The sequence below is a fragment of the Gasterosteus aculeatus genome, chromosome 16, assembly GCF_964276395.1.
Source record: "Gasterosteus aculeatus chromosome 16, fGasAcu3.hap1.1, whole genome shotgun sequence".
NCBI classification, from domain to species: domain Eukaryota; kingdom Metazoa; phylum Chordata; class Actinopteri; order Perciformes; family Gasterosteidae; genus Gasterosteus; species Gasterosteus aculeatus.
The window spans coordinates 6,581,408-6,601,305 of record NC_135704.1 but is presented as its reverse complement, the minus strand read 5'-3'; the positions used below and the strand labels follow the sequence as shown (position 1 = coordinate 6,601,305).

At 43.6% G+C, this 19,898-nt stretch overlaps 1 protein-coding gene across 39 annotated transcripts in view; it reads left to right on the top strand.

Moving 5' to 3' along the window:
- The window catches only part of tns1b (tensin 1b), a 136,375-nt gene that overhangs the window by 62,037 nt on the left and 54,440 nt on the right, over positions 1 to 19,898 (top strand). For 31 of the 39 annotated variants that reach the window (XM_078090118.1, XM_078090115.1, XM_078090113.1 and 28 more), the window contains 2 exons: positions 7,989 to 8,027; positions 17,673 to 17,714. In XM_078090118.1, the coding sequence (XP_077946244.1) occupies positions 7,989 to 8,027; positions 17,673 to 17,714 (81 nt within the window). The remainder of the gene's footprint in view (positions 1 to 7,988; positions 8,028 to 17,672; positions 17,715 to 19,898) is intronic. The other 8 variants (XM_078090097.1, XM_078090107.1, XM_078090103.1 and 5 more) reach the window with 1 other exon arrangement.

Genomic DNA, 19,898 nt, shown 5'->3' with positions numbered 1-19,898 from the left:
TGGTCTCAAACAGAAAGACAGGAAACTTGCCAGGTGCCAGGTTCCCAAATCTCCCCTTGCAGCCAACATTTGCCAAAACTAACCCGGTCCGCCCCCAAAAAATGTTTCCACGTTTTAGGTGTCTGGATACGCTCAGTGTTGACGTTTGCAAACTAAAAAACGTTTAAAAAAACCGTCTGTGAAACAATTGGTTACTTTTAGGCAACAGAACTAGTTAATGATATGGTAAAGTCGTAACGGTGTAACGTAACAATTTAGCATAACAACATTCCCAAGCTTATTCATGACTAATGGCAGTGCTGGTTTTGTCTCCTGAGACAAATATTTAAAGTATTTATAGTATTACTTGTGCAGTTGATGCTTTCAGGACAAGAAAGACAGGGAGAGATTTCGGCGGGAAGAAATGTGAAACCTGACACAGTCCATCCATCTGTCATTAAACGCAGTTCAGTGTGTAGGTGTGAGTTATAGCGGTAGTTGCCTGTAAGATCCTTGTTAACATAGATATCCTTCCCTCCCAGGGGCTTTCTGCCAGAGTTATAAGTTAATAGCTCATCCTGTCGGGGTTCGGTCTTAGTACAGACTCGCCTCAGCTTGTCCAATTTCCCTCCTGACAACAACCTCCTGCGTTCTGAGACCGAGGCGCTCCTTTATATGCAAAGTCGATATAGCCCAGAAAGACAGCAGCGAATACGGCTTCCACTTCCCCGCCGCTTCAACCAATGTGGAATTGAAAGTCTTTCTGTAGTTGACGAAACGGGATCACCACAAAGCAGCAGACCAGGAGGTTAGTTACAACCCTTCGGTACGACCAACAACAACAAATCTTAATTTGTATTCATTCCTTAATCCTGCATGGGTTGGTTTATGCAACACATTTACTTTGATTTGGTTAGTTTCAGGAAAAGATCATGATTGAATATGTTTGTTACGTAACTTTAAGTAACGTAGGTAACTCAATTTATGTATGTGACAGTTTAAGTTTAACTAAATTGTGGTATGTGAGTATAAGTATGTAACATAGGTTAAGTACATCCGTCAAAATTACTACAGCCACTACATTTCAGCATGTTTTATAATAAGCTCCTTATTCAAACCCAGGACCCATGATGTCAATTTCTTTTTTACAGCTACCAAAGGGACATCTTGAGATTTTGTCAATAAATCTCACGGCCTGTCGTCAATTGCACAGTCTGTTTATATATACGACTATGGTTAAGACTGTGGCAAACCATGAATTCTACCGTGTTAAATATTAGTCGGCACAATTGCCATAACTGCTATAACCGTAATATCCTATTTTGTGGCAATTTTTATTGTGCATTACAGGCTCAATGGTAGTTGGGATGCTTAATCATTTCCAATCATTTTGGGGTCTAGTTTCTGACCCGGCAGTCAGTCTACTGCGTTAAGGGTAGATTCCACTCATTCTTTGAGCCCCTCAAAAATGTGTTGCGCTTACTGTAACTGATATTCCTGACCTTCACTGTGCAGAATGATTCATGGACAGTTTGTGTTCGCATACAGCTGCAGAGGGAGGACAGTTTTCTCTGCCCTCACCGTGTATAAAATTTACACACACATGTGATGGGAAAATTTCAGTGAAGTTGAAGACACCTTGTATCCAACAGTTATACTTTAAAATGAACATTTGTTTAGGAAAATGTATATCAGACACCAATATAAACAAGTTTGATACTGTATGTCTTAAAAGTAGATATTTTAAGACATACAGTATGAAGTCATTCCTAAACCCTTTCCATCTCATGTCTTATGTTAGACTGACCCGAGTGCGTCTTTATACTGAATCCTAACATCTCCTGGGACTGAACAGATGTTCAATGACATCATGTGGAAAACTGTTTTCATCCTAACAGTGTCACTAAGATACAACATTTGGGGGATCGTGAAAGGCTATTATTCACTTTTGACTAAGGCAGGAGTTCTCCCATGATTCTTGTTTCTAAGGTAAGCTAAGCTAAGCTAAACACCCTCAAGAACGTGAGAATCTGCTGTACAATTATAGTTATGAGCACTTGGAAATATTTGTAACGCTTGATAAAAATGATCATAACACACAAAGTTAAGTGGAAATGCATTTTCTAACGTTTATGTGCTGTTCTTGGATAGATAAAGTAATTCAACTTGTTTTACTTCACGCAAACCAAAAATGACCACTTCAAATAACTTATAATCACATTACAATGAGTTATCCTTTTTTTGTTGAATTGGGTTCCTTCCCATCACAAATTGCACAGTAGCAATGATACAACGGCTCCACCCCAAACCCTAATTCGCTGTGGCAGCCCCCCCCTCGCTGCCCCTCCCCTCACCCCTTCACCACTTGGCCTGGTGCCAGACTGTGAGAACCATGCTAAATGTGTAAATTAGCGTGCTGGTAAATACCGGCTCTTAGCTGAAAGAGCCTGGGAAGGGAACGTGACCCCCGCCGTAACTTCAGAACAAAAGAAACAAGCCGTAGCTTCTCCCCTCTCCGCGCCGCCACTCCTGTCTAACAAAGACGGGGTGAGAATGAGCAGGCGCTCCGCTCGCCGGGACGCCGCTTTGAGCCGCCGAGAAGAAACATGGCAGGGGCTCAAGTTGTTCATACAAAGGCAGAATTATTATGTTTATTTTTCTTTATGTTTACTTGATCTATAACAGATTTATCTCTGTTTGGCTTTTTTGCAACTGCAGTGACGTTGATTTTTTTTTAACTTAATCTTTAACGGTGCGCACACACGCACAAGCTTCCACGACACTTGGATACACTTAAACATGGAGTATGTAATCAAACCACAAGTATTTCATCCCCATTAAAGAAATTGTAATGTAAATAAATGTACACACTTACGGTATCCATATGCACAGAGACATGCATACACAAACAAACTAGACACAAACTCACACACTCATGTGCTTCTAATGCTATGAAACATAAATCTGAGGCAGGGAGCGTTTGGAGATGGCTGTTCAGTTGCGTCCTTGCCCTTCAGTCCAGCCCGCTCCATAAATATGATACTTTCCCTCGAGGTAACACAGAGGCCGTAACTTTCCCAAAGACAGAATCTGACTAAAGAAAGATAGAACTAAAACGTATAGATGTAGTTTGGACAAAACCTTTCTAGTAAATACAAATTCAGAAAATGTATAGAAGCATCAAAAAGGTTATGAACCAATAACCGACAGAGAAGTAGATCATCTTATAGTGATACGGCATGGGCCCTTGGACCCGCACTCTCCCCTTATTCCTCTGTACTTTGATAACATCCCAATAAGCCCATGCTGACCCGCACTCTGGCACGATCCACCATCACGGCGGCAGAAAAGCCCTCTGTTGCTGGTTATGGCTCACAAATTGAATTTGCACACTGAATAGTTCTGTTGGGATGTGCCAGACGCAAGGAGCTGGATAAACATAAAAGCACTCAGGGCAGCGGAGTGTTTATGTGCCAGCGCGGAGGGCCCGGAAAAGTTTCTTCAGCCGCAACGCAATGGCCCCATGCTCCTCTCCCCGCTCAAAACACGCTCACCTGCGTGGCAAACGTTCCTGTGCTTTGAAGGAAAGCTGGAATGTGCTTCTCTCTGTCAGCATCCATCACTCCGCTGTTTGATTTTCCTACATTAAGTTTGAGATTTATCGACGTCAGCCTGTCAGAGATTATACTGCACGCTATTTCCCCCCAAAATGACTCACTTCATCATTTATTCACGGCTCCGCATCGTCATTAGCGAGGATCTTCAACATAGTCAGACCTGGGAAACAGTTACATAAGATGACCGCCTGCAGTGTGCCAGTAGCTAGCAGCAAGCTGCGTTCATGTGGAGTTTGTCCCAGAAGTGGAGTTCTGACATGGACTTTAGTCTGCGGGAAATAGGCCCTTGTTCAGTGCTGCTGACACAAGCATGTACGGAATGCAACAACGCGGTTATTCTTCATTTTATATTAAACTCATTTGAATACTACAGATAGCATCAGCACATGCTCGCTCACCAGGCCTCTTCCCCCCACGCACAGCACAGTCCGGACAAAGGCTCGTGGAGGTTTTTATCTCAATGCAAACGCGGGTCACAAGCCTCCGGTTTCATTGTCCGCTGGCTTCAGATGTAAAAAAACAAACACATTAAGTGTGGATCTAGGCCGATGTCATAGTACGGGTAGCTAAAAGGTAGATCTGAACGCATCTGTTGGCTGCACGCTAGCAGCTCTGTGGGGCTGAATTATTGGGACAGTTCTGATTATTTGACCTGTATTTACTTTCAGCCACTGCTTCAAACCCAAGTGCTGCCTATAATAAATATTCCCTGTAGTTGCTGGGAGATCCTTGCTGTGGCTTAGCAGACCGGCTATAGAGCAACGTTTCTCTTCCATACCCATTTAGAAGGCAACTACTTAGCATGAGGGAGAATGTGAGCTATTCTGACGTGGGCAGTCTACTACCCGCTCAATCTGACCTTTGCGTATTACACTGGCATCATTGGCTAACTTGTCAATGATTTTATCTCCAACATAATGAACTCTGTTTCGCACAAATACATTTTATTCAACGCATTATACAAATGTTACCGAAGCCTTTTGGATGTCTGTGGACGAGACTGGTTCATGAAGTGGTTCTTTGTTTTATGTTTTCCCCTCTTGTGCGTTGGCACAGTTACACAATAAACTCACAGTAATTTCTCGCAATGCAGAAGATGTAACAGTTCATCTGAGGGCTGAATCTCTGAACATCTCCGGTCATTTGAAGCAGCGCTTATTGTATTCATTGACTACCGATTTCAGGATTGGACAACTTTCAATGCCACTCCATCTGGTTTGTGGGCTTGCCCACATTTGATTGTGTTTCCAGATAATATTGCCTTGTGGTGCGTCACAACTAGAGTCCAATTATTCAACCAGACTCCCATATGCCCCTCAGTGTGAAAATAAGACTATTCAATCCATTCATTTTGAGTTTTAAGTGAAAAATGCAAGCTGTTTTCCTCCTGCTGTTTTTCATTGCTATTGCTGGCCTTTTTGTTCTATGATGACAGTCTACTGTTGATTGTTCTTGCAACAATAAAAGGAAGGAAAAAATCAAGCGGTGATCGATTACCCACCACAGATATACATAATAGTCCAATCCTCCAATCCTTTTTCATGGTAGTTTTAAATGGGAAACAGGCTCATGTCAAAGACTCATACATACACGGTTGAAGGATATGTATAAAATTGAGTAGGAAGTAGCAATGTCTATCACATACTATTGATCATTGTATTGGCTCATATTGGTGTAAATAGCCTCTGCTCGGGTCATAGCTTAGCTTATTCTGTTGAATATTCATGTTTCTACATCACTGTTTAAGGTTTCCTTCCCACACACACACACACACACACACACACACACACACACACACACACACCGACACTAACAACACAGTGTGGATGTGTTATTCAATAACTGTCTGCGAGCGCCCCCGCAGTCCTGACAATAGGTCTGGTCAGACAACATAAGAGAGGCAGCCTGTGTTGGGGGATGTGGTGTGTGGAGTGTTGCGGCTGTTAATGTAAATGTCGATTATGCATAGACAAGATAATAAACCATGTCATGTTATTTGTTGCTAACTAATTAATAGTCTGCATGTTGCATGATGCCATTATCAGGCATCTTAAGGCAAGTGATATACATGCTAAACTGTGAGTATTAATCGTGAGCATAACTGCTATATATATACTGCTATATAGTCCATGCGAGCATACTCACATTTTTCGGACTGCAGATGGAGTAACCGTCAAGTCCTTTCAGGGCGGAGGTAGTGTCAGGTGGAAACCCAGACCCGGCCTGAGGAGACACAAGGGGGCAACCTAAGGAGCAGGGCCTCTGAGAAGAACGGCACGCGGTTGTGCATGGAGTGATAAGGCTGCTGGGGCGGGAAGGGGGTTATGGGGAATGGAAATTTTTGGACTAACTTGTAGTGGAGGTGATTTGAGCCAGACAGAGATACAGTATCCTGACAACTCCAGACACACTCCATCATGCCAGACGAAATGATCAGAAAACAGAGACGCATTCCACAGTGATGTGGTAGGCTGCTGATACATAAGGCAACCTGCTGTGACTGAGAGCCGTCACAGAGGAACATTTTTATTTTGGCGTCACTTGGGAGATTCAACATCTCACCTCCTTGCATGGGAAAGTACTAAGAGCCGTTGTGTTGGAGCATGACTCCAATTCAGGCACTGCCTCCTGTCATATCTGTGTATCAGCTGCTTCTGCTGCTACAAGGGAACACAACATGTAATCTGATGACAGTAATTTCCTGTAGAACTCTTAATTCCTCTTTTCCACATGGGGTAACAGCTCTAAACGAGGCTTCAATGATGCATAACTTGTGACTTGTGTATCAACAACTTTGTGAATCTGATCAGCAATCCTAACACCACGATGGCAGTCATCCAGTGGTTTGTTTAGTTTGGTGCATGAACGTCCACTGCTGGTGGATCGTTCAATTATATAATGCCTTAACCTCAGTGGCTATTTAGGGCTTTGTTAGTTTTAAATTACTTCGGTTTGGTTTGGAATTGCAGCTCGCAAGGCAATATTGTCTTATTATAAAAACATCCATATCAGTGAAAAGACGTTGCAGTACAGAAATGCCCCGAAAAACATAATGAGCCTGTTTTTGAAACTGGGTATCATTGCATTCAAGGCTTTAAATCCCCAAATCTACCATCTAAGCTGTGAACCATTCTGCATGTGTATAATGACAGCTTTGATGACAAGACATGGTGTTTAAGAAAGGTGGAACTTTATGTGATCTAGATGTGTTCAAGACGGGCAGACGCTGAATGTGCTTCCTTCAACAGTGACAAAAAGCAGACCCGCACCAAGCAGAAGGCTTGAGTTTGTGCAATGACACAATTAGTCTTGGATAAGGGAGGTGGTAGCGAAGGAGCAAAGATGAAGGGGACCTTTAGTGGGTGACAGGTGTGATAACCCACAAGTCAAAAGCCTCCTGGAATCACGAAGCCGGCCCTGTTCTATTTTTTGTCGGCCATCTGTGGAGGACACGGTGGTGGTTCATAGCTAACTGGTGAAAATGAAGTTAGTAGGACCTCTCCCTTGTGTGTAACGTCAGAGGAATGATGGCAAAAGGGCTGCGAAGGGGAAGAATACAGACGCACAGGAAGGAACCGGCAGTGGCGACATCCTGTTTGTGTTCATCCTCATCAAAAGGGTCATCGTATTCTGGAAGCTCTTCATTTGGATCTTCTGTTAGAGGCCATTATCATTATGTTCTTCCTGTTTATCTGCCTGTGTCATCATGCTCATGCTCGAAGAATGACCACGGAAACTGTCGGACAGTAATCAGATTAGGCCGGCCACTGGACAGATCATGAGTTTCTTTACCGGCTAACTTCCCCTGATGCTTCAGTTGTGGTCGACTATGTCGAGGAGGATTTAAGATCAGAGCCCTATCTGGAGAGATCAACAATTAAGCTTTTTGGCGGTTGATATTTATTCTGGGTAATTACATTTTTTTTTTAACACAAACCAATGTTCTTCTTTAATCTAGTTTTGTCCAACTCTGCGGATGTGTTGTGGTTCATATGAAACATACTAATGAATGTTTTTTTTTTGGTTGAGAAACGTCCAATTTCAACAAATGTCTTTTTTCTCTGGGATTGTCTGGCTGCTGGAAATGAGGTTGATGTGAGCCCTTCCACATTTGTCCGTTATAATAAAATAAGATCACTCATTTGTGCAGCTTTAAGTCCAATTAAGCCTGTCTCTCCATTCTGTTTGCATCTGCGTCTACATAAAGTACCGTTACATTGGCGGCATGTTGGGATGAAGCGTGTTTGGTGCACTTTCAAAATATGAAGTCATAAAGCCGAGCCTAAATGCAAACCAGGAATGTACGAAGTCCTCGGCTGTTCATGGCATCATGTACAAATATAACTGGATATAAGCAACGATATGACTAACCGTTTCTATTTGAATTCTTAGGTGTCTTCATCGTGCGTTCCAGCAACAAACTATGAGCTGGTAAGTAACACTTTTTTTGTTTTGCTTTAGTAATTGCTTCCATGCTGTACGTGCTCAGCAGGCATTATTGGCTCCTTCCTGCCGTAGGATTATTGCAAACAGGGTCGGAAACTAACAGCCTCTATCAGCTACACTAACAAGGTAGTTACCGTTGCACATAATGCACTATTATCTGGAGGGGCCCCTGAGACAAACCTGTGATCTGGAGCGATGTAAATGTACTAGAACATACTCAACCTTTTGCGTTCGTTTTCTTTCCTTTTCTTGAAAATTGTAAAACGAGGGAATTTGGGATGTATGAGCAGCTGTGGCATGATAACAACAAACAGACAACAAAGGTAAATAGAAAGCTGTGTCCTTGAATCACGATGACGTCTTTTGGGGTTTGAGTCGGCGTCTGAGTATGAAAGTGATTTTGCAAGGGCAATAAAATACGCCTGCTCCGTTGCCTTATTTGGTATCCACATTAGATGTTGTGTTGGACTTGGAGATCATCACCTCACTCTCTTTCTCGTATATTGTGTGTTTGAACGTTTTTTGGGTGCCTGACAAACCAAAGCAAATATCCCCTGCACTTTTCTATGCTCACAGAGAAAATATTTCTGTAAATGTCTTGTTTTTCTTTCATAAAATCTGCAGTGATCAAGCAAGGACATGTTATTATCCTCTGCAGAGGGTTTCGTACTAGATGCTTTGGACATGAAGACATCTGTTTTAGATGTGCTGAGCTTTCTTGGGCATTTTTGAAAGGGCTGCTGCTGCAGACACGTTGTCTTCTATATGGAAATATGACATTACACTTTACCGACTTCACCTGAAGCCGTTCACTGCTGCTACTTCACTGCTGATAGCTTACACCATTTGTTCTCACGGCGGTCGTCAATAAGAAAACGGGCCTGCAGTATTCACAACACGGCATTGGACCTCCATAGGCCGATCCCAAATGATCCTTTTTATGATCACGTCTGTGGTCGGGCAGTACGCAGAAAAATCTTTCTTAGTTATTCGGTGAGGTGAACAGAAAACAGACTAGATTAGTAGATTATATATTTTAATAGATGAAATAGGTAGAAGTGATTAGAAGCCGCAGGGCATCTGCCTCCATTTCACCTCTTTCATCTTGGCTCGCCAACAGGAGTCTCCCTTGAGGCTTTTGGCTTTTGCATCGAAGGTGCTGATTGCACTCATAAATGCTGATGAGATGAGCTGTAAAACGTTTTTCTTAGGTTACCTTTCCTGCTGAGGAGAGTGGAGACAAAACAAAACTCCCTTCAAAGATGGTCAAGCCTTCTGCCGGTGCAGAAATATGAATCATGATAATAGAGATGTGGGCTGAACGCATTATTTCCATGCACTCAAAGTTGAGTTAGGGTAAGGAACCTCTGTGCTATGTTCCAGTTCCATGAAAGTACATATTAAAAAATGCACGTTGATAAGTACGTGTCAGCTCTCTGGAACGGGACCGAGATGCCGCTTGTGTCCGCAGGGTGGACGTGCGAGCGTGCACGCCTCCGAGCGCTCAGGCTGTAGCCGTCCAGCGGGAGGTGTGTGTCAGCTCTCCTCAGCCCCTTGTTTGGTGAATTCCTCCGCACACCGCCTGAGACCAAGATGATTTACCGGCCGGTTCAGGTGCATCGTCGGTCATATATTAACCAAGTCGGGGGAAAGTGTTTTTTATTTTTTTTAAATACGTTTTGAGAGTCCGGACATTCCACCACTCAGATAGGACGAGCTACAAAGAGTACACGGCCTTATTACCAGATGATAGTACTCTGCACTGAATGAGATGAAACTCTGATATACACACACAACATACAACATACATACAACATACACACTGCGGTCCCTCATCAAGGTTTCCCCGGTGTTCTGATGCCCATTTCCCTTTAGGTGATTATACTTTACCTAAAATCTGGTTCTGGATATTACCTTCAATTTTTGCTGAATGCTAAACTCTGACCCTTTACGTACACCAGCATGTACAACTTGTTAAGAAATATACAATCTTGGACACCAATTAGAGAGAGGGAATTAGGAAACAGGAAATTGATGCCAACAGCCAGCCCGCTTATTGTAACTGATGATGTGTTGTTGGAAGATCCCATCCAACGGGGCTTATGACGGAGGGGACAACCCCCAACCAGACCCTCGCCTCTGTGTGTGTGCGCGCAACGCGCTTTAAAGCATGCTGGGAGCATTCCTCAGATGTGCCCTCATGTCGAGCCGGCGCTGCCGGGAATAGGTTTTATTTAGGACAAAAATAAAACCCGGCCTGATGGAGGTGGAGAGAGAGACAGACGTCAAGGATCCTGGTTACGTGGACTGCTCAAGAGACACACATGAAGAATGCATGCACGCACCAGCAAATATATGCACACACACACTCAGAAACCCATAAACCCCTCACACCTACGTCAGCCAGCTTTTTTTCCCATTACATACATATATAGGTCTTATGTAGTGGGGGAACAGGGCCAGGACATTGCTGAGTAATGAGTAACTGCAGGGCATAGATGGTCTAGATGTGGTCCAATTAGCGCTGTGTTTGGAAGCAGACATATTTCCCCGATGTGCCCCGTATTACGCTTTGTACACAAGAACCGACCAGGCATCCTGTAAAAATATACAGAATGAGCCCAATTCCCTGGGAAGTGTACAAAACCAGGCCATGAAAAACCTGTATAATATTGAACTAAAGAGCGTACGTAAGTGTTTCTTCTGGGTTCTACGTGACGCTCCAGCATTAACAACTGTGTATATGTAGTACATAAGCCCTAAGGGAGATCTACGGTGAAGTGGACGTCACGCTCAGTTTGTTCTCTGCAGGCATCCGTAGCCAAAGATAGAATGGATTAAGTGCTGGGTCAAAGTGAGAAAGTCACATCGATGCAGTTTTTTTTAATCTTATTTGAAACGATCAATCATCCGAATGCACTCAGCCCTTACGCCTCCATTAATTGGCAGAGCTTTTATTAGACAATTACCTCAAAGGAGGCAATTTGTTAAGCAGAGCAACCACTGCACATTTTCGAAAATAACCTTCTAACTCAACACTTTTTATTTAACCTATCACTTCTGTAACTTGTTGTTTTTCAAGCAAATTCTTCAAATGTCACACACACAATTTGTGTTATAAATTACAAGCAAACAGTGGCTTGTAAACCGCCGATTTATGAAGTCATCCTACAGATTAGGTGTTTCAGTAGCAGTACGCAGTAATTAACCCTCGCCGGCATTCCCACCGGTGTTACAAAAGTAAGGAGAAACATCAGTTCAGACTGTGGTCACCTTCAGCCTTCTTAGTTCAGGAAGGCTCGGCAAACTCTGTTTTCTTTTAGCCACAACAACACCCCTTCCCTCAAAGTAGGGGGGAAATCCTTAACCATCTAAGCCGCATGGTTCAGGAGGGGGGAATGTCCGTTGACCACTTTAGGTCCAGTTTAAAATATCTGCTCATTCACAGTGGAGAGAAAGAGTCCTGCTGACTTTCTGTATTTGCTATTTTGGGTGTTGAGTTAAATGTCTAAACAAGTATGGAACAGCTTACCGAAACATTTAGTGCATATATTCAGATCCCCCAAAGGACGAATTGTAATAGCGTTGATAGTGCCCAGTATCACGTCATGGTTTTAAATACTTTGATTTGGGTTTTTTTCAAATACCTGTCAAACTTTAAACGCAAACGTATGTTCTAATTAGCACATATTAGCACACAAAAGCTGACACCAAAGGGGCTGATGGACGGACGGATCCATGGATAGATATGTAGAAAGATCAGTGCCCAGTCTGCGTGCTTGGGATTGGCCAGATGAAAGCAGGAGGCATGAAAAGGGATTTACTTTGTTGATGTACCAGCAAAGGATTCACCAACTTTGACATTGTGGCCACAGTATGTAACTACAACTGTTGGTTCCTTCCTCTGTTGATGTGAATAAGCCCAGGAATGGCGACTGGCGGCCGGGAGTTGGGCTTAAACTTAACACGAGAGCGGAAAATCACATCTGGAAAGTTAAACCCGTGCATCTTTCGTAAAAGTCAACGTGTCCCCGTCCCCAACGCTGTATCCAGTTTTCTATATACTTATTATATTAACTACATTACACATTGTCTTTTGATAGAGGTGATGAATTATTACATAACATACAGAACATCTCGTATCTTCGCTCTCACAGGCATTAGACGGTCAGCCAGGCCAAGGAAATAAAAGTTAAATATTGCAGAGATGAAGTACACTAGTCTAGATAAGGCTTGGACAAATCCCTTTTCCCTTTTTTTCCCGTTTTTTTTTACAGGATGCTTCTGAGTTATTACCGTATTGGGACATATGCAGAGTCAAGAAAAAACGATTAGTGTGGTAGGTGTGACTGAGTAGACCCTGTTCACACACACACACACACACACACACACACACAAGGAGTAAAAGTACTTCCAGATTCCTTTAGTCCCTCCTCTCTCAATGTTGCAGAAGGCTTTAGGTTACATAACAGAGTGAGCGGTCCGGTCCGTATCAGTAGGAGCAGGGACAGACTGAGAAACACAGAGGAGGCGGTTTAGGGTCACCGGCGGCGCTGGTTTTTTTTCCCACAGCGAGGCCGTTCACTCCACTCTCCTCTGGTCCTAAGAGATCCCTGGCATTTTATAAGCCCCCCCCCCCCTCTACCTCATGGGGGGTGGGAACAGGAACAAGCACACACACTCCAACCCGAACCCTAACCCCTGATACATCAGGCCCACACAGCCCCTCCTTCCTCAGCACCATGTTTACATTTGTGGGACATGGCTGTGTGAACGCTGCAGATGAAGGACATTGGAGCATGAGAGAGGAACAGCTGTGCATGTGCGTGTCTGTGCATGTGTGTTTTTACTTGTTATTGAGGAGGATGAAGTAGTAGAACTGGGTATATGCCTTTAAAATGTATTATGTTATTATTCCCGTATTGTTATAGATATTTTACTAAATGCTTTTACTCAAATTAATGAGTCATGCGAAATTGGGGAGAAATACAAAAGATAACTGGTTTGTTTTACATATTTTAGTTTTTATCAAAAGGCACATGGGAGACAGTTTTTCTGTTCTTTGTTTGTATGTTGTAATGTCGATAGTAGACACATTTCCTATAATATTGTGGACTTGATTTACCTGGCCCAAGGTGGTGGTTTTACTTGCAGAGGGTACGTTGCATTGTAAATGCTGTGCTAGTGAATGAGTTCTGCCTTGAGGGAGAAGAAAGACGAACGTTTGGATAATTTACTCTGCAAACTAAAGTAAATCAGACAGGAGTTGCTCTGAGGTTGTTTCAGCTGTTGAGAGCCAGGATTGCCTTTTTAAGGCAGCTACTAGAGGGAAAAACATTTTTTATAAGGCTGTTGCCAAATAGCTGCGCTTTTATTTTCAAGGCAAACATACACTAGAGAATTTTCACCAACTTCCCAAAAATAGAGAAACTCAGGAAGCTCTTCCAATGTAATTTAAATTAGGTATACTTTACATTTATTCCCCTCTAATCAGAACCATCATCATATCAACTGTGTTAAGGCCTGCAGTTGTGTTTATTTCCACTAGAAGGCGCTGCTGGGTATGTTAGTCCGTTACCTTCTGACCTGGTATAATGACAATTGGAAGTAGAATTAGATTTATTCTGTATATCTTAATTCATTCAGAAACACATTTCCGATGTAAAAAAACGATTGGTCTGGTCAGCCGCAACTTTAACATATTCTTAGCATGAAACCCTTTTCGGGATTACATTACATTTTTTAGCCTGTACTGTTTTTTAAATTTTAATCAGCGCATGAATCAGTAGCCTGCATGAGAAGAAGGGCCCCATTCTCGCAAATTGGGCCCGTTGGCTGTGATTTAGTGCAACACAGTCTCAACTTTTCAACCTTTTCAACCCTGCATCAAGTACATGAATTCACGTTGCTAGGCTCTCAGTTTGGGCGCATGTCCAAAATGCAGACTGTAAACATAAGAGTACAGCTGGTGCGTAGCAGCTCTGCTGCCAGTGGGGTGTGTGTATGTGTGTGTGTATGTGTGTATGTGTATGTGTGTATCCAAAGAATTGTCCCGGGCTGGAAGGTAGTAAGTTCAGAGGAGAGGAAAGGATGAGTGGTCCTCGGTGCACACCCTTCTTCTGACTCACACACGCATACATATATAGACGCCCATCGTTTCACTCTGGAAACAATCCCGCGCAACCGCACACGCAATTGTGCACACATACAGTGAAGCGGGTTTTCTTCCATTCTTGTCAGTTTCACACACGCATCTGTGTGTTGACGGCTGTAAACACCGATCGACCGTCCTGGCACAGAAACCCTCCCTCTCTCCGGCCGAGCGTTAAAGATGCACAGCTGTATATTTAGCCGTGGGTCATTCCCCCCGCCGAGGCCCCGCTTCGGGCCACGTTTATCCCCGCCACACGCTGGCCGGCTCTGTCTTCCTAAAGGAGCGGATGCTAAAAGTTAAAAAAAGAAAATTGGTCAAAAGAGCCTCTGTGCTCATGTGAAATGAAGCACATGCTACGGCGGTGAGATGAATACCTGCGGGTGGAGGTCACGCTCAGAGACAAACACGTGGCTTCCTCCTCCGTTCCCTTTTCACGCGGCAGCTTTCACACGTCTTGAACATGAGCAACAAAGCGGACTTTGATGCATCGCATGTAACCACAGTTTGTCTGCCAATCAGCTGTTGTGTGCGTGCAGTCAGAAAGGGCCGATCTAAATGCATGACGACGTGGCTCTTGTTTTGGCTGTAATAAAAGCATTGTGCTCACCAGCCCAGATTAAGTATACTGGTGGTATCACTAAAAAGAAGTGAGCTGGGTTTGGGCTGCAAAGAAACTTATTTGTAAGTCTTTTTACATTATTTCCCTCTTTTTTTTCAATGCACTTCTATTCATTGAACTTTGAGGTTTTTTGTTGTTTTTTGAGAAAGACTCTGGATGTTACATGTCTTTCATTAAGAACTTTCCATCCACAAATCTCTGCTATTTATTTGGTGAATTAAAATGCCAAATTATATAGTTATATACCAAATATATCATGGTGGGGGAAACACTGTAAAATCAGTATAACAATGACAGTTGACCCAAATAGAGGCCGTTATCAGTAACAGCATGCAGACGTAAGCACCTATTGAAGGAATTATTTATCATGGCTTTAATCAATAACAACTCTTTTACCACACGTATTGATTCCCAGCTAAATAGCAGGAGATACCAACCATGTTTTTTTAAAACATTATTATACTGCTCTGCTATTATTATATCTGTTATTATTTTGCTACCACATGGGAGATCACCAGCTTGTATTTAGCTCCTCTCATGAGAACAAATGCAACATGATGCTCATCTGACTTGGCTAAAGGTGGCATGGCTCTAAGCAGAAAACAGCAAGGAAGCATCCCCAAGGAAGATTCCCCTCTCCCCTATTCTTTGCACTATATATTGTCTGAGAAATAATTGAGATGAATTATGATAGAACGATAATATAATCATCATATATATGCGTTCATATATTTGTGTGTGTAAACCTACACAACTAAAAAAATAAATGAAATTGACTCGCTGGGACTGAAAAAAGTGCTTAAGTCTCAAAAATGTTTTTCATTATATGGTACCATAGGCTGACACCGTAAAGTGATTGAGGCGCTTGGTTCCTCTCTCAGCGTTGACGAGACAGTTTGCTGTTAGTCACCAGCGTGTGTTCTCTCCAGCGCCGGGCCCTGGTGACGGACCGCTCGTCCTTGAGTCAGAACGTCACTATGACACAGCGGAACCTCATCATGTCAGTCTATGAAGTGCTCTATAAAACAGTCTATAAAAGTCAAGATCCAGTTCTGGCTTTGTATTGGTTTAACAGAGGCTTATTTTGCATTGCTTGCAAAAATTTGACTTTGAAAAGAAAGTTGATGCATTTACTTGCCTCAGTGTTTCGGTTACTAATGTGTCCTTTGATGAGGGCAGGGAGGAAGGGTAGAAACCTCTTCTGTGGAACATTTTGCCGGGACACAACTTTCGGGGCTTTCTCATGCTTCCCGAATCAGTTGCAAGCCCCATCGACAAAACTCACATACACGGCGCACACAATAATCCCTCATCTGGATGCGATTGTAACGAGCGGCCACGCACATGTTAGAATATATCAATGTGAGAATTGTTTGTGTCCGTGTTCCCCGGTGTGTGTTCTTCTGGGTCTGCACACAATAGGCTCTATTTGTGTGAGAATGCCTGCGGCTGCAAATTCTGACCTCTGAGTAAATCCGCAGTATGTATTTAGAGGCTGAAGCGTCGGTCTGGTGTTTCCTTTTCCTTCATTCCTTGAAGCAACTCCGTCCTCCACTTGTCTAATGTACAACAACAAACCACAGTTACACACCCACCTAGAGAGAAAGCACACAGTTGTGATTCGGGGACATTAAGTATAAAATATGCAACCGTGTTGCCATGGCATTTTATAATGAATTAAATCACCATTGCCTTTTTTCTTTGGCTGTTTTAAATGTTGTAACTTGGTACGTCACTGGTAGGATGGTTGCAAAGTCTCTCTCTCCATCTGTCTGTGTGTGCCTGGTTGGTGGTTTTCTCTGGGCGTTCAGTCTATATTCTTGGGCCTACACAGCCAGGCTATAATTTACCCTTTGCGTTTACTGTTTATATTCTGCTGAAAGCAGCAGAGCATCCTTTGTGTCACAATGCAGCTCCCCGTGTGTTTGCTGTGCAGGAAGAGGCCTCCACTGTTGGTGCTTCCATCCAAATTATATGTCTGGTGATATTAATAGGTTTTATTATGGTCCGTATAGCCAAAGCCTGATGTGTCCTGTCAATGACAACGTTGACATTTACACTATTTATATATAGAATGTTCTGTATTTTCCCATTGGTTTGGATTTTCCTGATTTTAATCACAATAAATTCAACAAAAATGAAAACTTTGCACTTGCTGTGCACAAGGAAAGACCTATACAGACACAACTTGTCAAAGAGATCATGCCCAATATATTTAGTTGTTCTGCAATGAAAAGTGGCCCTTGTCATTTGATGTCGTCTCTATGACGGATGTCTTTTTAATACTGAATGTATCCTACAACACATCTGTGCATGTGTGCTAGTTTGCGGTGAGCCGAGATCACGCATCACTCTGATGTTTTCTTCTTCTCTGCCGTGAACCCTCCTCTACACCTTCATCTCTTCTCCCCCTTAAACCCGACAGCCGGCAGGCGCTGACCCTACATCCACGCTCTCCCTACTGTCTTTCATTTCTCTCTTATCGGCCTTCCTCCTTCTGCTGCCTGCTCTCTCCCGCTCTGTCCCAGTCGGCCTGACCCTCCCTCTGCGTGTCCATAGCTGTATATGGCGTTGGAGACGAGAGTTCCACGGATGGACTCTCTGGTCTTGGCTAATGGAAGCAGACTTCTTTGTGTAAATATTTGCACAGAGGGATTATAGATGGTCCCACGCATTCAAGGTGGAGCCCCACTCTGCTGCAACGCCACATTAGGGCAAAGAATGGCACTGAGCGCAGCTCGGCGCGAGAGCAGACGATGTGGCGTGACCCAGGTTTTTGAGGTTTTAAAGTGTTGGAGGCAGTGAACTCACGTTTCTGTTTTTTTGTCCCTTTTGCCCCCTTCTTTTCTCTGAACAGGCAGCGAGCAGCGACCTCCCTCTCAAACACGTAGACACCATGGTGAGTTTCAACTAGCTGGCTGTTTTGTTCCCCACGCAGGTCCGGCCATCTCTCATGCTTAGATTACTGAACTGAGCGAGCAGATTAGTCCGCCACTATGAAACTTGCGGACGGATCACCGGTTTTGATCGTGGAACGGCGTTAATTGGCAGTAGACAGAAGCCTTGCAGCTGCGCTTCATCTGCAGCAAATACGCCGTAAGAAGGCTGATGCTCTTCTAAACTACAGCAACTTGAGGAGTATACTTGATACGATACACAGTCTACAAATTATGGCGGTCCCCATGTCCAGCTTTCTGCCGAACTCCTTTAAGTTTTTTTTTTTACAAAAGCTGTAACTCAAGTGTGAAAAATGGACGATGAGGTGTTTCTGAGCTGGGAATCCAGCCAGGCTGCTGATTCTCTTCCCATTAGACGTGTTTTCAAAGGCACCATCAGACACAGAGACCGCCACACGGTATCATAAGCTCCTGATCTTGTGAGCGGGAAGATTTGCCAGTGCAGTTTAATGTCAAGCTTTCTATCGTGGGAAGGTCAAAGGTCAAGGTCAGCTGTGCAGAAGGTCTGCAAGTTCAGAGTCACACTTTTTATTTTGGATTTCTACGATTTTCCACCAAAGATAATATTAGACATATATAACATAACACACAATTAATGTGTCATAAGTAAAATATGTTTGCAATGTCTTGCTTTAATAATAGAAATCCCCCCGATCCTCTTATTGAAGGCCGACCCGGCGCTGCCACTGACCCACAGACTCCTTGGGCTTAGCAAAGGGACACGGCACACTTCCACAGGGCCAGTGGTCTGTGTTGTGGCTTCTGACCGGTTCAGGTGGCACAATGCTGTGGCACCTCATTATATATATGAATATAGTTGCCATACAGCAATATATTGTTTGCATCTTACCGTGTGATTCTTGAAAGGAATTCAGCCTTTTCAATAACGCATGTTGATACGAACATTTTCACGCTCTCCCTTCAAAATAAAAGGGATCTCTGTCCTTCTGCAGTAAAGTTGGATAAACTCCCATCCACCATCCAAACTTGCACACCCTCACTGCTGCTGGATATGGGGGACACCACTTCCTGCGCTGGGACATAAACGAAAGGGCTGAATGACATAAGCACAATAACGAGCCGCTTCTGAAGTAATCTCCTCTCATTGTTTTTCCACTAAAATCCCAAGCTTGTGTGGAGAAGCCCACCGCATGCTTTACTATTGGCCGGCACCACTTTTAGCCTGTTGCAACATGTTGGAAAATGAATAGAATCAGAATCACTTAACAAGGACGCATTTTCGGACTATGCTCAAAAATTTGCATCATTCACCGCTACTGCGCTGGGATTTCACCGCGGTTTTCAGGGTGGACACCGCAGGGACTGATGGGTAATCAAACACACATTGCCACTTGTATGATCTCACTCCATAGTCAATTATGGTTGTTTTAGAAATAGCGGATGAACCTTAATGAAGTGGTCTGCGTGGCTTCAGGGTAAAGACTCCCGCATCCGTAAGTGCGTGTTGGGTGAAAAAACACAAAACAATGAGAGCACACATGTTTGCCTTGGACTCAGTCAGCCCCATCTATGATACAACTTCCTGTGAGTTTTATTTTGTCTGGGAAAGGAAGGATCAAGTAACCTATTTAGAGTTACCACCCAAAGCCGCATGCCGCATCACCGCAAGGATCAAAATATATGTGTGTGTGTGGCTGCTTTCATTGGCATTCCCCGTGTTTTTTCACTTTTCTCATACAGTGGAGTACGGAAGAGCACACACACACCCGCGTCATGCCGGAGCTTCATATCCATTTTTGCACGGCTCATGAGTTTTCCCTCTCTGGTCGTCATTTGGTCTTCAACTAAAGTGCCCGGAACAAAGTGAAACGGAAGTGTGTGATGGAATGTGTGTGTTTTCAGGCCTTCACTGTGCGTACACCTCTGCGTGACCGGCATGCATTGTGAGTACATCTATGCATGATGTGTGTGTGTGTGTGTGTGTGTGTGTGTGCGCTAGTGAGTGCAGTCTGCTCATGGGCGTTTGCTGCTGCGGTGACTGTGTGACGTCTGGGAGATGTTCGCCCCGCGCCTCATTGCCTCAGAGCATCCACAGCCATTCGTCTTATGACTCGCTTCTCCCGCTTCACTGGATCACTGTTCGCCTCGGACGTGCTTCCATTCAA